General features: G+C 43.0%; 1 protein-coding gene across 1 annotated transcript in view; it reads right to left on the bottom strand.

Moving 5' to 3' along the window:
• Window positions 1–8,755: 8,755 nt before the first annotated feature.
• FBN1 (fibrillin 1) overlaps window positions 8,756–19,939 on the bottom strand; it is a 141,765-nt gene continuing 130,581 nt past the window's right edge. The window contains exons 57-66 of the mRNA XM_059481802.1: window positions 19,260–19,385; window positions 18,532–18,738; window positions 17,811–17,936; window positions 17,473–17,595; window positions 16,495–16,611; window positions 15,913–16,041; window positions 14,987–15,106; window positions 11,966–12,197; window positions 10,763–10,937; window positions 8,756–10,029 (exon numbers count right to left, since the gene is read on the bottom strand). Coding sequence (XP_059337785.1) covers window positions 9,640–10,029; window positions 10,763–10,937; window positions 11,966–12,197; window positions 14,987–15,106; window positions 15,913–16,041; window positions 16,495–16,611; window positions 17,473–17,595; window positions 17,811–17,936; window positions 18,532–18,738; window positions 19,260–19,385 — 1,745 coding nt within the window. The 3' untranslated portion in view covers window positions 8,756–9,639. The remainder of the gene's footprint in view (window positions 10,030–10,762; window positions 10,938–11,965; window positions 12,198–14,986; window positions 15,107–15,912; window positions 16,042–16,494; window positions 16,612–17,472; window positions 17,596–17,810; window positions 17,937–18,531; window positions 18,739–19,259; window positions 19,386–19,939) is intronic.

The following is a 19,939-nucleotide window of genomic DNA, read 5'->3' as shown; positions in this document are numbered from 1 at the left end:
AGAAGAGCATAATTATTGAAGTAAGCATCAGCAAACTTGTCTGCCCTTATGTTTAATAATATTCAGTTTTATAAGCAGTTCTGGATGATAGCAAGTGGCTGTTCAGTCAATTAAATGCACACAAAGAAGTAACTCTGGAGGCTGGATTACTGGCACCAGGTCAAGGCATTACTGGGGGGGTGGGACACCTCTCTATCTCCATACATATTAATTTTTGTGTGTTACTTGTGCTCTGACCCTCTGGGAGCTCAGGGCAAAATTCCAGTGACCTATGAAATTCTGCTTCTGAGCCAAAGTATCTGCACAGCACCCATCTCACACCCAGGCCTGTCAGTACTGCCAAAGTGATATTCTCATATCTATCAGAGCACAGCCATCTGCGCAGGGCACAGGCTCAGCTAAGGAAGCACCAGGGCTCTTCTCTGCTCTTTGTTTTCCTTTCCTCTGTGTTGAACATGGGTGAGATCCCAGGGGCACTTTGAGGATTCAGGGTAAAATCTTGTTGCAGAGAAATCAATGTGAGTTTTGCCACTGACTTTGGTGGGGCCAGACTTCATTCATAAAGTGTTGACTGTTTTAATAGATTTACCAGCCCTGCAGGCAGCCCATGCAGAAGTGTAATAGATCTTGCACTCTTGCTTCTAGAAATGAATCCCCTGGCTCAGGCCAAGGTCTGCAGAGAGCAGCTTCCCTGTGCCAAGCCCTTCATCTGGGAAACCTACCAAGCCAGTATTGCACTGTAAGTTTGCAGCTTAGTGGGACTGACTTGTGCCTCCACCACAGAAGTATAACCATACGTGCTGCCCAGCTTTGGGAAAAGCCAAAAGCCCCATGGAGGTGTAGCCCAGGTAGTTCTGCCTCACAGTGGGCTGGGCCCTCAAGCAATAGCAGCAAGGGTGGACTTTGCCAGTTTGCACCATGGCCAAGCTGGCCTCTGCAGCCTCAGACAAAGCTGGCTGAAGCCACCATCCAAGCCAGTGCTGCACAGGCAAAGGGATGGAGCCTGGCTCGTTATAGGGCCAGGCCCTGCTGCAGTAGCCAGCAGAGGCCCTGTGCTAAAGCTGCAGAGAGGATTGTGGTCTGAGTGCTGCCTGCCATTTGTACTGCCCTGGCACCATGGTCACTGTTCTAAAAACGAAAAAAAGGAGAGAGGGAATCCTGCTCCATTGTCCTACTGCAAGCGGAAAAGGGCTGAACTCATTCAAACCAAACTCCGAACAGAAACTCCTCCCAGGCTGAGACATTTTTCTGTCAAGTTTCAGCCCTGGGAGAATTTTTACAGCTGAGCAATAAACTCTTGAAAGAGAGGTTAAGGCCCTCACTAGCTCCAGGCTTTTAATACAAGAAGCAGCACAGAGCAATGGGTACTCAGTGTGTAGGGATGTGTCAGACTGAAGGGAGGCTGGATGTACTGGGGAAAGGAGGGGGTTAATTACCATAATTGCCCAACAAACATTTCCTAATATTATCACTTTTTACCCAGAAGTTACAATTTCTGTTACTATAGAAGCAAGATGTTGATACTGGATTCATTTTCTGGGTTTTATTCCTTTTTGTCATTTTTCCCATGAACTAATAAGCCACAGTGGATTTGAAAGTATGAGCAAATGTGGACACTATACAAAGCACTTTTATGTTCTATTGACATTTTCTTCCCACCCTAATAATTTAGAGCTGTTAACATTAAAAAAATTAAGATGATCATACTTCCCATCACTTTCATTTCCCATGTTTATGAAGGAAGAATTGTGAGTAATTTCCCATAGTTATTGTTTGCAGCACAACACATGGTCTCAATTACTGGGATAAGAAACATAGAGAGGGTATTGCTGAGGATAAATGATTTGTCTGTGCATTTCATTCAAAATTCATTTTCCATGCCATAGTTTATATTACTTTGATCAACATCATCTTTCTTGTTTGACTTTATAAACATAATTCAACTATTCTGAGCAGGACCCTGGGTCACGAGAGATCACTTTGCTGACATATATCTGGAGCAGTGAAGCATAAGCAGAGTGATCCTGCACCAAACCTACTTTATGATAAAGGTATCTACCCAAGAAGGGCACATCTGGATAAATCTAGAGTAATGGAACACCTAATAACCCCTGGATTTGACTTTTGTTATCATTTCCAAGTAAATAAAAAGGGACAACAGCTAGTGTCAGGATCCATCCCCACACAGAACACAATTCCATGCCTTAATTAGTTTTTTCTTTCTGGCACTTAGAGTTCTTTCACTCACCTTTGCACTGCTGCCATGAAAATGCCTTTTGTGCATTAATGACCGGAGTGGTTGCAGGCCCATGGCTGATGTCTCTGTGTGGGAGCTGTCTCCAGGCAGCTCTGGGACAGCCTTGGGGCACTTGGCTCCTGCTGCTCAAGGAGAGACAGGTACCATTGGCATGTCACTGTGCTGAACCAGCACAGGCTATAAAGAGCAGCTTTAGCACAGATCACAGCAGCTCAGATGTGGCAGAATAAGTGCATTTGTCATTCAGGGCCGGATTATTGCTGTAGATTTGAAGAGTGTGTCTGGTGGGGACAGGCTGGTGGCACTGCTGAGACTGGCAGCAAATGATGTTTGGTTAATTGCAGATTTTGCAGGGTGGGGGTTCAGCTGACACCAAAGACAGCCTTATTTTCTTATTTTTTTACCCTGCCTTCCCAGCTGGTACTCAAAGACAATGTTCAGCTGCTTCTCTTGTAGGACTGCTCTTTGTTAGACATCATGCAGGACATGAGATATTTAATGCTTAGAGGGTTGATGGGGAGGTGCCCCTGCATAAATCCTTCACCAATTCTCTATTTTTTAAATAAATTCCAGGCTGGTCTGTGGGGAACTCGAGACTGTGCTGTTTGTTAGCACAAATGAGCCCAACACAAATAGTTGGTCTTTTTGACCAGAGGGTTGTGCAACTCCAGTGGACTTGGCCTTCAAACCAGGCCTGGCAGCCACATTGGGACCCACAATTTCCTCCCATGGTTTTATCTGTGCTGCAGAAAACACTTTTGTTCCCAGGATATTTTGGAATATAGGAGTGTGGAGTTTGCCTGTGTATGGGCCACAACATGATCTGTAGTAAATTCAGTCTCTTAAATGATATAATCATGTTATAGGGCAAGTGTATAACAGACAAATTCACACAGAGCTGGCTTTGTTGAAGAGTGAACTTTTGAATTACAGTTCTGCTTCCTGGTTCCTTACCCTTGCCCTGAGCACATGTGTAGTGGATTTTCTCAGCCTTTTTTTCTCCCTTCCATTTCTAGGTGCTGCTTTCAGTCTTAAGCCATGAAACACACAGATGGTACATGGTTTAAAGATAAAGACCAGGTCTCTTCAGGACCTCCTCCATGGCATACAGCAGCTCTCATGGCCTGAGACTCCACCTGCAGTGGGGAACAGATCTCAGTGCTGGTGCTCAGTGCAGTGCATGGCTTTGGGCTCCCATACTGTAAACCGGTTTCTGCATGATTTGTCTTGAGACTCACCTCTTTGCTCTGGTTGTTTTGTTTTTATGGTCTAAAATCAAAACCAAAGTGAAACTCAGCCAAAGTGCCAAGATTTCCTGGTTACAGGTTAAAACCAAGCAAAAAGTCCATAGTTGATATGGTGATATGGTTTCAGCCTAAAACCATAAATCATTTTTTATTCACCTAAAGTTCATTCCAAATTTACGCAAAACTTGGCCTAGATTTGCCTGACACTTGGCCTATTATTGCTTGAAACTGAGCCCAGCTTCAGAGAGGTTCATGAACCTCCACAACCCTGGCCCAAGTCTCGAGTTTGTAATGAAACCCAAAACCAGGGGAGTTTCACCTGATTTGGGTTGGGTTATAGACATTTCTCAAGGCTCTAGTATTTATTGTGATTATAATAACAACACATTTATACAGAGCTGCAAGCACACACAGAGAAGTCCAGACAGTTTTCCTACCTGTCCAAGCTCACCAGCTCAGTCATGTGCTGGACTGGAGCTATAGTCAAACACAGACCCAGATGAGCTGATTTAAAAAAATAATTTCTCCTGAGTTGTCAAAGACCAAAAAAAATCACCCTGAAGCACTTCACACAGAAATTACAGGGATAAAGAATCAATCTCCAAAGAAAACTAAGCAGTAGCCCTGTTTTCTGAATGGACCTTCCAGCAGCCTGAGAGATAAGCCAGGCAGGCTGGCAGAGCCCAGGTCCTGCTCACCAGCAGTGTCAATTTTGATTATCTCCATGCAGCCTGCTGGCCCTACCCAAAATCTTTTTTTGCAGTAAATTATCAAGAACTGACACTGGTTTTGCTTTGCTTTTTTTTTTAAACTGGTGCAGCTGCACCTGCAGTGGCACAATTCTGGGTGGGGCACCTATGGGAAGAGACTCTCCAGGGGCTCTTTGGTAGGGCACGGGGTGATGCTCCTGGCTTTCTGAAGAGTATGGGGAATGGCCGGAGCTCCAGCAGGCTCCATCTGAGATGCACTTTAGTGAAGAGGGGCAGTTCCCATGGCTTTGTGCCAGCTGGGGCTGTCATGGCTGATGAACCCCTGTGGCTTCTTGTCCTCCTCTCCAGGGACACCTCAGTATTTTGGAGTTACTCCTGGCAGAATGGCCATTGCCTGTGAGCTCTCCCAAACTAAAACATCTGGTTCTCAGTTCTTGTCCTGTAAAACAAGGATGACAAACACATCCCAACCTCACAAGGGTGTAGCAAGGAACATCCTACAGCCCTGGGAGCCATAGAGAAGCTCATAAACAAACAAACCTGCAGATGTGAGAGCCAAGCCAGGGAGAGGCTGGGCCAGCACTGCTGCCACGTGCAAGGGAAAGGTCCAGCCCAAGAAAGGGGAAAAGCCCTTCCTTGTACTTAGCAAAGACTTATCACAGCATCACTTTGGCCTGTGATACAGTATCTGTCTCAACTCTTCAGACAAAACCACCTACATTGCTGTGTGCACACATGGGCACGTGTCTAAGCAGGCTGAGGACTCGCTGCACACCAACAAGCAGCCATGGCACACGCTGGACAGGCTGGCACCAGCACAGGGCAGCAGCCCAGCTTTGCCAGCACACTCCCACTGGTCAGGCAGCCTGGGCCTCCACAGACACTTCCTGTCACATGGCACAGTAGAAATAGAAAGGAGAGCCCAAAATACAAAAATAAACACTTTGTTGACCTCTCTGGCCCCAAGGTTCCTCTCCTGAACTCAATGGGAAGCTCATAACTGAGAAATTGGCTTGGGCGTGATTATTCCTCAAAAGCATTTCTTATGAGGGTGTGAAATATTTGGCAAGTTCTAAGGACAACAGAAGCAGATAGTTGGAATTTGTCAGAGCTGAAGTCATCAACATCTTCAACATTTTTGCTGCACAGAAAGAGGGTCTCATCTTCAGGCAAACCAGAGCATGCAGCCTGCTCCTGAGGAATCGAATTTCAAAGTCTCCAAGAGCAGCACCAGCCTTGGTGACTGGGGACCACCTCCACCAGCCTGGCACCAGCAGTGCCTCTGCCTGCTCCAAGAGCAGCCTGGGCATGTCCTGCCCTGTGGGGACAGCTGTTGGTCCCTGCAGCACCTGCCTGGGGACCTGCAAGGGACAACTCAGAAGCACAAAGCACCAGGGCTTGTGCAGGACCAGCACATGTGAGTGAAACAGAGCATGCATTGGAGCACTTTGGGCCATTGAATTACTGCAGCATTCTACCCTCTCCCTATTTCTTTCCCTCTTGTTCCTACTGCAACCTATACAATCATTCACATTTTCATTGGTGTAAATGATGGCATATTTTGCCCCAAATCACACCTGTCTGCTTGCCCTGTCCTAAGTTTTCACAGCACCCCAAACCGACACAATCTCACAGGTTAGTGTGACATCCCAGACCTTAGGTGATGGGGTTTGCACACAGAGCTCTCCAGGCAGCTCTGTGTAACCACAGAAGCTGCACAGGTCTCTGCAGGCATCTCACATGCTCACTAGAAGCTCTGCGATTTTCTGAACACAAGGGTTTTAGCCAAGTGCTAGTCTGCCAAGATTGTGATAACATGAGGGCTTACTCTGGGCAACTACTCTGGTAGGACACTGCCAACCCGGATTTACTGGATTAATCTGATGTACATCATATCTTGGCCTTAGCTCCCTGCCACTCCTGCAAGCAGAAAAGCTGCAAGATTTGCTCTGGGGAGAGACTGAAGTAGACAAGATCCTGGGCTCAGATGTCCCAGTTTTTTGAAGCTGGTGTGTCCCATTAGCTCCTGTCCTACCTGGCACAGTGCAGCCGGGGGGCACTGAGTGGTGCACAGCTCCTGCAGCTCCAGCCTCATCCAATGCAGAACTCTGGCTTCCTTTCTGTAACTGAAAAGACAAGATTTTCTCATCACAGTGAAGTGAAAGCTCTCTCCTCTTCACCTGGTACCTATTCAGAATGTAGCAGCACAACGTAGGCTGTTAACCTCATTAATTTGGGCAGAGACCATCAGGTCCACAAGAATACTGCAAGGCTTTAATGGCTCAAGTGGCCATTCCTTCACAGCCAACATCCATTTTTAAAAGTGGTGAGAAAGCTTTTGCAATGCCACCACCACCACATCCTCCTTGGCCTAGAGCAGCAGGTTTGGTGCCTTGTGATGCTCTTACCTGTTGTGCTGCTGCTGGCAGGGACTGGCAGTGCCCAATTGGGCCCAGGAAGGCACAGGAAGCTGCTGCACATGAACTGTGGCATCTTGCTCCAAACAGCTCAGGCCTGTCTGTGCTGAGGAGTCTTGACCTGATTAGCTCTTCCAAAGCACAAAGCTGAACTTGAATCACAGCACAGAATATTTATCTTAGAGAAAACCTGAGTGTGACCTTTCAAGACCTGCCATAAGAAAGCAAATACTTGGGGTTCTTTGAAAGTCAGCTTAAAAGAGAGACTGTGGAAACAGTGGTGTTCTGCCAAAATACACGTGGGCTGTCAAGTTTACAAGACACTGTTACAACACACAATAAGAGAATGATTTGCTGTGTACAGTAACAAGCCATCTTTGTTAAAATCTGTTAATCAAAAATTAGGTTTATTATCCATGCAATCATCTATGCAGAGTCATATGCACAATCGCAGTGGAGGGCAGCCACACTTATTTCAAGCAATTAAGCATTTTGTTATTTCCTTGAATTTGAAAAATATCCTTTAATTGCCAAAGGATACACATTTAGAATAACCTCTACTTCAGTCTGTCTGGTGCTTAGAGTCATTCTGGGGTCCCACTATGAAATTAAATACAGCAGATTACTTCAAAATCACACTGCAAGTTACAAACCACTTTTTAATTGCAGGTTGCATGCAATGTTATTGTGCAACCTTTATGCTTCACTGAGACGCCAAGGAAGATGCAAATATTCAAACTAACAGAAATGATCATACACATACAGCAAACTAAAACCAAGACAAAAATTATATATCAGTTAAAGGACATTGCTGCAAAGAGACAGATGAATAATGTACAAAAAAGTGGATATTTATGTGCAGATTGGTACAGCACATCTGGGTTTTCCATTTTTAAATGACTAAAAGAGCTACTGTCAAGATTTCTTGTTTCTGAAGCATAGCAAAGGCAATTTGCAGAACGGTGTGGGCAACACTGGGGCTGCTGGAACACAGTCAAAGAACCTATGGCATCATAAGGTGTTACATGGAGCTTAAATGTAAACCAAGTGTACTGGATAGACTCCTGACAGGTCTTTCTGAAATCGTCCTTCTCAGTTCCCCTCAGTGTTTAGGGGCTGAGAAAAAATACTTAAATGGTACTTACCTATAAACTATACAATCATGCACACTGGCACTAAAAATCATTCCCAACCTGCTATATAGGAGTGCCATTTACAACTGTAAAGCTCTGATTATATCTCGCCATAGTTATGCAACATATGGAAAAAATACACTGTTCAACATTTTGGCACACTAATAAATAAAATCCAGACATGATCTATTAAAAATATCAAAGTAATCCTGTGCACAAGCTTACTTTTTATATAGTTATATTTGTTATGCAGACAAAATCACAGAGAGCAATAATACAATTTGGGGTGAATTATAGGAGTACATTTCCCTTCCAAAGCTATTATAGCTCAATATATGTTCCCTCTATCATCTACAGTGCTGTCCCAGCAGCAGTTTCAGTGCTTCTTTCTTCTAGATTTTATAGCATCACACCTCAGTACAATGTTCTGCCATTGCTGCTAAAAGATACACCATGGCATTTGCATATACAAGTACACACACATCACTGAATAATTCACTTGATATTAAAACCCATCTAAAGCTTGTGATGGTTTCTGGTATTGGATTATTCTTCTGTTATCAGTCATGGGTTATATGACAGTAACTGTTGAAGTGGGGGTAAAAGAAGGAATATCTTAAGGCAGTTTTAGCAAACAATAGTGGGGTTTTTCAACCTTAACTGTGTTTTCTGTATAATGATTGAACATCCACTTCTTCATGTTTTGGCTAGCAGATTACTTTTTGACCAGACTACTCAGGTCAAGTCATTGGAAATGTTCTCGCTTCCTTTCTGCAACCACACAGTAACTTGAGAGAGGTCCACTGCTGTTTAGATTTGTGAAGGTTTCTGTACTTCTTCTGTTCTTTCTCTGCATGAAGAATGAACAGTAGCAGCTCCCTCAAGAAGGAATCACCTGGACACACAGACAGATAAAGACAACCCTACTGACAACGCCTGAAGTATGCAGTTTATCACACTTTTAGCAAAAACACAAGGCCACAGAATAAACTAAAAAAAAAAACTGTTTTATTGTGACATTTATGACATTGAACCCTTGTTGATATGAATGGCTATGGGTACTCTTGACATGTTACAATATGTCATGGTGTAGGATGGCACTGATTGTCATCTGACTTTTGAGAATGTTTAATGGTCCCTACTGACCTCAGTGCATTTTGGCAAGTCACAGAAACTTTATCATCAGGTTTGTGTATACAGTTAACAAGTAGTTGGTCTTATAAGCACCATTACAAACCCTCACATTAAGGGTATTATTAATCTAGTTTACAAATGCTTCATTGATAAAAATAGCATGATTACAGTATACACACACTTAATTTACATGTAATGTATTATAGGCATAACTGAGATAAACTACTGAGCTAACTTTGGTTGATTGAAGTATTTAGACTGAATAATGGCAATTTTGGCTTCTAAGTTGTGTAAATATTACAGTGCATTTATAAATCTAGGTTGAAAATTTACTAGCACCAAATGGATATCATAAATGGCTGACCTAGTAAGTTGTAGTTGGAGAAGCGAAGTTTACGAATTACAAAAATAGAGCTGTCCATCAGTTGAAAGCACATTCTTGTACCTCTGCTGAAATGATGACGTGTCTCAGCATCAGTGGCCAACTTCCAATGATAAAAGTCCCAGTTTTCAAGATTCAACATATCAAGGTAGCTCAGCTACACGTAAAAGCCTGAGGAAGTGGTAGTTTTGAGCTCACATATTCATCCTGTACCTTGTTTATGTAATAATACAATAGTGCTTGTTCATACAAATGTACTCATGTAAGATTGTACCTATGATATGAAGAATCTGATTGGGAGGAATATTCAGTCCTACCTATCTATCTTTGGTTTAATTATTTGGTCTTTGGTTGATGAATTAATGAAGCAATATCTGAATTTTCATTTTCAGGTTATCTCCCAGCTCACCACTGAGGTAGTCTTTGTCATGTTTCGCTTCAAGCTGGTTAAGTTCCTTCTTTTTATAGAGTGGAATACTACTGATTTGTAATGAATAATTTCCAGGCACTGGCTTCTTCTTTGTGAAATGAAGGTAACTTATCCCGTCCTTCTTATTGATTCTAAAGAAACCATCTTCATTTCCAGAGTCAATTAAGTATCGGTTGTGGTTTGTCAGTGTGGTGAGGGCAGGGAGCAGCTCCAGGATGCGATCTTTGTTACTCAGGTCCGAGATGTTGATGGAGAAGATCGCTGCTTTCTCAATGTCCCAGCTGGCGAGACTGATCGGCGGCTCCAGCTCTTGCTGATCCTGCACAAGAACAAAGGATGTCAGTTGGCTTTGTCACAGAGCATTTCACATGTGCCTGTGTGTATTTCTTACCCAGGTCAATAATTACTAATTAGACAATTTTTAAAAGGAGGTTCTGTAACATCCTCTGTCAAATCCACTCTTATGGGCCTAGGACTCCTCAGGGTGAAGTACAGAGCTTGTCACCTCTGCTGTGTGGGTTAGAGAAGCCTGAGACACACACTGGAAGTTTCTGTGCACGTGCCTTGCTGCCTGACAGGTGAAGTCCCTGCATGCTGGGAGCCTGTGACTCCTGCCAAGAGAGCAAACAAGGCACTCTCCTCCTCTCTGCTAGGGAAGCCACAGGCTAAGAGAACAGCTTTGAAGGAGAGCAGGGTCTGTGAGGGAGCCACAGCATTTCAATGGGGATTTTCTGCTTTGCAACAGTCATTTAAGTGTGGAGCCAGGGCAGCCTGCAAGTGCAGCAGAGTGCTGGAAAAGCAGCCTCACCCTTCACCTCTGACTGGGTGGTAATATTTGAGACAGCAGCACAAACTGTAACATTTTCATTTGGAAAGCAAGGGAAGCTCTATATCACTTCTGATACAAAAACACCACCTGACATCCAAAACTAGCTTTGATCTCCTTTAGGGTGTAGATTTTCCCTGAGGGATTGTCTCTTGGCACACATCCTTCTGAGTCCAGCTCTCACAAGACAGCCACAAACCCTTTCCCCCCAGAAAGGGTCAATTACCTCTGCTTCACTTGCAGTTTCATTAGTGCTCCGGCGCTTCCTTCCTCTCTTGGGATAGCCGTTGATTTTACATTCATAACAAGCTTCTGGAGAGAGGGAGTTGTCGTCTACTTCTCCACTGAGTGAAAGCTCTTGTCCTTGACCTCTGCCTAGCCCCACTCCAGAAACACAGTGTCTGAGGAAGGAAGAAATTCAAAATTACCTCCAGTGAGACATAGAGATCTATGTATCAAAAGCTGCATTTGGGGGACAGTAGGCACAAATAATTAAGCAATCATGTTGCATTCATTTAGTAGGAAAAATTTCAGCTAAAGTCAACAGACAAAATTCTCACTGAATCACAATGAGGCCACTCTTTATTTCAAGAATCTGCCTTCATGTGTTTTTGCCCAAGAGAGACCTGCCAATATTTAACAGTCTTAAAAACACAGGCTTAAGCTCTGAGTTGTTGTTAGCAATTTCTGTTATCCAGCCTGGAACACATTTAAAGAGACCAATTTTCAACAACTGCTGACAAGTTTGGAGAGTGAGGTTTTTCATAATGCATCCCAAAGCTTTTAGTCACTTAAAAACTTTAAACCACAGTCTTTCTGCTTTCCATTTGGGTTGCTTGGTCCTATATGATGTACAGCCCTAACACACCCACTGGGGCAAGGGAAAATTTGTTTTATTGATAAAGCATTTATTTTAAAAATATTAATTTGAAACACAGAAGAATATGGAACATACAAGAACCTAAGAGCATGCAGAGCTGTTATTCCAATCAGCAGGTGAAACCTCTTGTATAATGTAATTTCTTTTTGCAGCTGGTAGGGGGTGTTATTATTAATGTTTGTTTTGTTCTTCTTTAAGGAGACAAGTGAATCACAAGAAGTACGAGCTCCCAAGTGCCAAGCTCAGAGGACTTGGCAGACTGCTGGGGTGTGCAAGAGAGGTGAAAGCAGTAGTTTAAAATAGAGGATTAAACCTGGTAGCCCTGACCAAACTTCAAGCATTAAACCCCTCCCTTTCCATGGTTACCTTTCCCCACCCTCCCCTCCCCAGTCTCCAAAATCAGTAGGTGCATCCAACTCTTGAGCACCTTCTCAATCCTATCCCTTGTTAATGGCTGACAATCCCCCTGGTTCTGCTGCTCCACACTGCTAGGAAAGGAGTGGCCCATGTCCCCTTGGTATCTGTTAGTTTAAAATGAGAATCCCTTACCCTTGTCCTATTCTGAAGTAACCAGGTGGACACCCACAGACGTAGCCACCTTCAGTGTTTGAACAGCCGTAACTGCACGGGGCTTGTGCAGAACCGCATTCATTGATATCTTGGCAACCTCCACTAAACTGCTCATACTGAAATCCAGTAGGGCACATACATTTATAGCTTCCCAAAGTATTGTGGCAGGATGCTCCTCCACAAATGTGTGCACTGAGACATTCGTTTTCATCTGGAAAAGAAGCAGAATATACCATGTTAACTTTTACCCAGGTACAGTCCAGCCTACCCCTTGTACAGGTCCTGTTTGGTTGAATCTGCTGCCACCTCAGGTAGACACAGAAACTGGGCTTGTCCTTCCTCTTGGCTGGGGCACTGCTCCCTGGGAGATGACTACAAGCACACAACAGCAACACTGGGGCTGCTTTACAGAAGATATTTCATGCCATGTCAGGTCATGCTCTGGAGAGCAGCGAAACAAAGATAGCTTTTTTTTACAGAAATAACTGAGAAGGATAAAACTTTGTACAGCCAAAAATCTGGTCAAGTAATCCCTTGTTATAGTGCTATTCAACATTAAAGGAAGAGTAAGGAATCAAGCTCTGACACTTTTTCCAGGGATTGAAAATACCTCCCCCTACACACTTACATTTAAATATTAGACATAGGTAAGATAGGGGAAGTAGCAAAGTAAAAATAAAAGCAGCTATAGATACAAAAGACTGCTATATTCTGAACCAGTCCTTTTCCAAACTTCCTAAGGGTGGCACTGTAGGAGTTTCAGGTCACTTCAGGCTTATTTACTGAAAATGGCTACTTTTTGAAATGAAGCTGGTCTGATTTTTGATGTCTGATGTGGCAAATTGCTTCAAAACGTTCTGAATATTACTGTTCTCCATTTTCTGTGATAAATGTATATGTACATTGTGGGTGTGCACACATAAGAAACTCCATTTGGGAAGTACAGAGCAGCATCTCTGACCTCAACATCCAGGTTACAGGAGAATAAGTAATAAGTCAGAGCATTATTGTCTTTTTCCAAACAATGTGGCTCTTTGTTCTTTGTTTAAAAGCAATGTCTTTGCTTCTTGCAGCCTGATTCACAATGTAGTGTACTGTGGAAGTGCCTGGGCAGGGGATGCAGTCACAGACAGCACAAGACATGGGAGGAACCAAAGCATTCTTCAGTGATTATCTAAATGTGTTGCAGCAACATAAAAAATCCCTGAACGATTCATTAAATAGGCTAAAAAAGACACAAACTGTTTGCAGAGTTGGGATTGCCAAGGAATATGAAGGAATTGTCATGGAAAAACCTAGCACATGGATTCTTCCCCTGTGGTACACCCAGCAGATCCAGATAAGTATCTTAAGAATATACAGTTACAGACAGTACAATGTGGAGACCACAAGGTACTAAACCTGGGGCTGAATCCTGTGTTCCCAAAGCCTGTAAGGGTTTGCCATTAACTCAGAGAGATGCTTCAGTGTTTCTCACACCTCAGAGCAACTATACCAACATCATAGGTGCTTGTTTGGGCCACAGGAAGTTACTGCACCAAGAGCAGACATGCTCGCTTCACCATGCTCCACAGTGGCAAGAAAGGGGATGCTAGTGAGATTAATTCCCATATTTGGGTGAGTGTCGGAAGAAAAAGAATAGGAAGAAAAAGAAAAAAGCACAAGCTGTGCTGTCAGGCACCAGCCTTGCTCTTCTGTGCTCTGTAACACTCAGCTCTGTCATGCTCAGTTTCAGCAAGAAGGACAAATGCCACAAGACACAGGGACCCAAACCTTCTTTCCTGCAGCCTTGGATTTCTGCCTGGACTGCCCCATGTCCATGAAGGTGGAACTGCTGGCTGAGGCTTGCCCCAGGTGTGGCCCTCAAGAATTTTCCCTGGTGAATTTTCTGGTGGACCAGTAGTTTTGGTGCCAAGGCTGGCACCTTTCTTTCAGTGGGGCAAATACTCAGTGCTTGTGCATTTGAAACTGGTATTCCCTGTATAAATCTAAACAGTAGTCAATGGCCTCAAAAGCTGGAATAGCAGTGTACACCTGGTTTGGAAATACACTTAGTTAAATGTTTTCACCCAGGAACACCTGGAAACAGCCAAGATGTTTCACAAAATTCAGCACTGCACTTCTTCAGATTTTGCAGTGTCCTCCAGCAGCCAGACATGACAGTGCTGGTTTCTTGGGGGATTTTTATCCTCCTGTAGATTAAATTCTAATTTAACCCTAAACTCTGCTAATTGAATTAACATTCAAAACCCCACATGTTTGTGTTTCTTGTATGTTACAGGCATAGACTGCTAGAGCAAAGCAAACGTGACAGCAAGGCCTGCATATAATGTCAGGAGGTTTGGTAAGCACAATTAAAAGCAGAGACCTCCCTGGAGCACCACAGTGATAACAAGGTAATTTCTATCTTTCTGAGAGCAAAGAAAGCCAAACAAAAAGTTATAAAGCTCTTTGTTCTCAAGAGAGCACAACTCTGGGTATCCACAGAAGGCTAACTTGCATGAAGCCCATTAAACATAAGAATGACAAAAGCACAGATCAAGTAGGATTTTAATGGAATTTCAGATTCTTGGAGCCAGAAGCTGAATTTTATGATTTAACGATCCAAAGTTGTATTTCTGAGAGTTCCAGGTTCAATCCACCATCCACTCTTAGACAGGACCTTTGTCCAAGCAGAAACCATTGCACAGCTGAGTAAGACTTCCTTTGTTCAGATCACAAAATACATGAGCACCATAAGCTTCCTCAAAGTCAATACAGCCTCTAGCACCCTCAAGGAGAGCTTTGTGCTTAAACACTTCTTGAACCAGGACATGGATTACTGTGTGTTTCATATCCACTCTGCCTTCACAGGAGACCGCACTTGTAATGAAACTCTGCTGAACTTAGCAAATTATAATCACAACAGAAGGTATGGCCAACTGCACCATTGCCCTTCACTTCTTGCTGCTAACTAAAGTAACATGCATTTTAATGTATGAATTAACAAAAGTGACTTGCCAACACATTGGTTCCACTGGTAATGCTGGAGATATCCTTGTGGGCAGCTGCACCTGTATCCTCCAATTATATTTTGGCAGCCGTGCTGACACCGGTGGTTACCATCACATTCATCAACATCTAAAAGGGTGAAACACACTCTGAGTTTGGGAGAGAAGCTCAAATTATGCTGTATTTGGAAAATATGTTACAAATAATCATATATATTCATTTATCATAGATATATATAATATATTTCATGATCTTCCAAAAACTTGACTACTATGGGCCTTTCTGGTTTGGATTTGTGGCTCCACAGCAAGTAATACAGGGCTGAAAACCATGGAAAGTGCTCACATTCAGCAAAAATTTTCAGTTTTTGCATTCTGCTGTGGAGCAGACAGGAGAAAGCCATTTGTATATGGGATCCCTAATGCTTAAGGGTCCCAGCTCCACAGCAGACAGACCCTTGCTTTTACCCAGGCATCCAACCCAAAAAATCCCAGGATACCTCTTTTCAAACAACCCAAACTCTGTCCCAGGAAAAGGCTCCAAAGACCCAGAGGAATAAGTCTACAGCCCTTGAACTCTCTCTTTAACAGGTCACCTTGGAGATGCAAGACTTCCTGTCCTTGAATCCCTCAGAAACGCATGCAGGATTCAAAAGAAGTTCACTGAACTTATGACACTTAAACTAAAACATTCCAGGCTACATCTCCTCAGAAAATATCCATCCAGCTCTTTAGAATCCCACAATATATCCATTTTTTTCTGGCCCATGAAGAGAAATACTGCCTTGTTGCTAAATTTCTGTACTCCCCCCTCACTTCAACCCACACATGCTTGCTTCTGCAGATTTTGGTGCTTACTCCTTGGGTGACATTATGGCTGAAAGAAGATTAAGAAAGCAAGAGAAGGCCAAGTGAAATGCACTGTGCTGTACCCACCTTCACAGCTCTGCCCAGTTTGATCAAGTGAGAAGCCACGCTGACACTCACAAACAAAACTTCCTGGGGTATTCTGGCAAATGCCCTTTGCCCCACAGAGATTGATCTCAGTAGCACACTCGTTGTTGTCTGGGGGAAAGCAAAGCTCAGTGTTAGGTTGTAGCTGTCATTTCAGAGCTGATGTTTTGGCCATGCTGATGATGGAGGGGTTGTGGCAGGAGGTAAAGGCACATCAGTAACACAGGTGTCCCACTGCCCTCCCAGTTTCTCACTTTGCATCACAGGACAGTTTACACTGCCTTCTTTTGAATTTGGAAACACAAAAGTAATTGGAAGGGAAACTTTCTTTTCTTCACCAAAATATGAAGTTTGATGGTTTGGTCTCCAAACACCTGCAAATTCACACCAATACCACGGGATCATCAAACTGATACAGAAACAGGATCCAGCTTGCAGAGCAGAAAGTGATCTGGCTTATGTTTCCATTTGATTCCTCAGGAAGATGATTTTACCTCCTTGCTGCTTTGCTTCTGGAGTAAGGGTCAATAATAAATCCCAAATCTACCTTCCCATGTCACCTACCAATGCAGGCTGTATGGTGCTGAGTGAATCCAGGAGGACATTTGCAAGTGAATCCCCCAATAGTGTTGACACAAAGGAACTGGCAGTTGTGCTGCTTTGTTGCACATTCATCAAGATCTAAAAATAACCAAGAAAACATCTTTCAGTTATATTCCCTGGACTCAGAAATAAGTGATTACAAATAAATCACACTGGTTTCCAGTTCCTCTTACATGAAGCCCCACATTTAAGGAATGGGACTTTGGAGCTACACAGTGTCCATGCTAACACTGAACTGCAGACACCAATCCCATTTGTCTGAAAGTTTCTGTGATGTAATAAATGTCTGCTCAGCCAATAAATGGGAAGTTACCATCTTCATGAGATCTGGCAGACTGGAAAATGGCCTTGCACTGAAGCACACTATTACTCCAAAAGAAATGTTGAAATGCTAACAACAAAGTACACTGTCATTCTGCATGCCAAATTTGGAATTGCTGCTCTAATTTGTGTGGTTTTAATCAAATCTTAGTTACCAAGACACATAAATGTATGGAATTCTAAAGAATACTCCAAAATCTGTCCTACACTGCTGTGCCTTATCCAGCATGCTGCAAAAGCAATGGTAAAATTCTGTTGATGCTGGGCAATGTACTGCAAACCACCTTTGCATCCAATAAGATTCATTTATCATTGAATGACATGGCTTAAACCAACAAGCTTACCAAAATGAGAAAAATCCTATATATTATTAATTACAAAATCTTTTGAAGATCAGCTGCCATCAACCTGCAAAAATTCCCATCCACCTGTTGTTCATCCAAATTAAAAAGGAGTTAACTGAAATACCAGCTCCATCCTGTGCAAGCCACTTCCACTGTCTTTAGTGGAAATACTCACATCAATCAAGGAGACAGATTTGCATCATTTGAATGTCCTTGCAATTATTTTTGCCTGAGAAACACAGTTTCTACAGTAAATTTTTTTCTTGATTTTTACCTTTGCAGCTTCTCCCATCTTCTTGCAGGATGTATCCCTTTGGACATGAGCACTGGTAGCTCCCCTCTGTGTTTTTGCAGATGAAATTGCAAGGTTTTGGAGATTCATTGCATTCATTCAGATCTACAAGAAACAAAAGCAGATACCTCAGTGCTGGTAATCAAGATTTGTGATAATGTTTTACAAAATGTTCAGGATAGATCAGAAGGAAAATCAAATCCCCAAAGCACTAACAAATGACATTTTATTTTCTCATTTTTCAAAATCTTCCTATTTCTTTCTTCAAGTCCTCTCTTAGTAATAAACTTTATATACAAACACCACAATGTAAAACCTACCAATGCAAAGAGTGCCAGTGACATCTGTAGTATAGCCCAGATTGCACAGACAATGGTAAGTTCCCCTCTCGTTGATGCACTCCCCATTGCGGCAGACGTCGTGAATGACCTTGCACTCATCAATATCTGCAATTAAACAAGGGTTAGCTCTCAATGGAACAAAACTGATTTTGTGCAGCTTCATAGGTTCTTGTGACCTGACACAGAGAAACCCACACCATACATAAAATAACTACATAAAATAGTGAAATATTGCACAGATTTAACGAGAAATAGCAAGTGGAAAAATACGGAATGGAGCATTAATTTAACTTTCTTATGCAGTGAACAAGCTGTAAGTGGAAGGGAGCAACTGAAGCTGATCATGTATCAGCCTTCACAAATCAAACATCCCTTTGCCTTCATGTACATAAACAGCTCTCAATATGTGCCTGCAACACACTCAAATGTGAGATGCAAATTCCCATTTGAGTGCGTGTCAGAGTCAACCAGGACATAAAGAAAGTATCTGCCAAGGTGGGATGGATGCCTCATCATCCAGGGCCTTCGGCTGTGCACCATCGTCCCAAGGGACTATACTCAGTCAACACGAAAAATCTCAGAAAATTTCAGCCGATACTCAAAACATTTAGGACATTACAGTGTTTGAATATGCAAAAATAGAGTTTATAATTTATCACCTAATTTAGCATTGTCTAAGAGATCATTTAATGAGAAGTACCTGCTCCACTGGATGTGTATCCTCGGCCATGAGGGCAAAGCTTCTTGAAGGCCACGGTGCCAGGGAAGGGACAGACCTCACAGTTCTGCCCCCAGCCTCGGCCCCCGTCACAGCAGCACTCCGACTTGGTGACAGCGTTCCTGTTGCTCGATCCGATTTGGCACATGCTTTGTAAGACTTCAGTGAAGCAGTAGCCCTCCCTGTTGTCTGGAAAACAAATTGTGCATCACAGAGAATCCTAATGGTGAATCCCAGAGGGTCAAGAGATGTTGGGAATTTAGAAATGTAAGAGAAAGGGCATACTTCACCCTGAGACTGCGGAACTGAGAGTGAAAGACTACCAGCAGTAAGAACGAGAGAATGACATCTAAGGGAAACAAAGACAAGAAATTTAGCAAAAGGTGGAAGGCAAGAAGTTACAATATACTTAATAAAATGTATGTTTCTGTTTGAACCTAGAGAAAAAGGACTGGCTGAAAATCAGGACGAAAGAAATGTCAGAGCAGCTCCTGGCTGACTGAAACCCTGGAACACTCAGCTTTCGCCCCAGCTAGACTGACTGAGGCAGGGACATGGTGAGCATGGGAAGAAGGAACTTGCAGGAGGGCCCCTTCCCAAAGGCATGTAAATTCAAGAGTGTGTTTTCTCACCATGCATTTTAAGTTTAATTTCAGCCCTCATTGCAGCTATTCAAGTGTCAGCTCATCCAGGTGGAAGCTGGGACTTACCAAGGCACTCGTCCTGGCTGTCGCTGACCGTGAATCCCTCGTTGCACTCACACCTGTAACTCCCCACTGTGTTCACACAACGGCCGTTCTCACAGAGCCCAGGCTTGGTCTGACATTCATTCTCATCTGCATTTTTGAAAATTTATGACAAAAGTCCATTATTAGATTAATGTAGATAACAGACTGGTATGAAGCTTTCATGCTGTGCATTATGCCTGGTTAAACTTCAATTTTTTTTCTTTTTCTTATATTTTAAAGGTTTTTTTTTTAATTCAATTTTCAGAAGAAAGATGGCCATCTAGCTCACAATTGTTATATATATTATATCTGCAGTATAATATATATATCTGCATTCCTCACTGGTTTTCAACATTTTTCATAGTTACAGCTGCTGTTCTGAATGTCTTCCTAGGTTTACAAAAAATTCAGATCTACTCTCATTCCTGCTAGCAGAGATAAACAAGCCTCCAGCAACCAACCAAATCCTCACCTTCTTCCCTCAGAGCAGTCAGCAGCAGCAGTACAAACTGACACCCACACCCAGATTTTCGACTTACTACCCATAGATGTGTACACCTGAACAGCAAAACCAAGTGTGTACAGCACCAATAGATCCATTACACAGGTAGTTGTGTAATTCTGCCCCTGAGTTTCTTAACACTTCATTAAATCCAAAATTT

This window comes from Ammospiza nelsoni, chromosome 14, assembly GCF_027579445.1.
Source record: "Ammospiza nelsoni isolate bAmmNel1 chromosome 14, bAmmNel1.pri, whole genome shotgun sequence".
In the NCBI taxonomy this organism is placed as follows: domain Eukaryota; kingdom Metazoa; phylum Chordata; class Aves; order Passeriformes; family Passerellidae; genus Ammospiza; species Ammospiza nelsoni.
The sequence above is the reverse complement of the archived record's forward strand: the minus strand, read 5'-3'. Positions and strand labels throughout refer to the sequence as shown.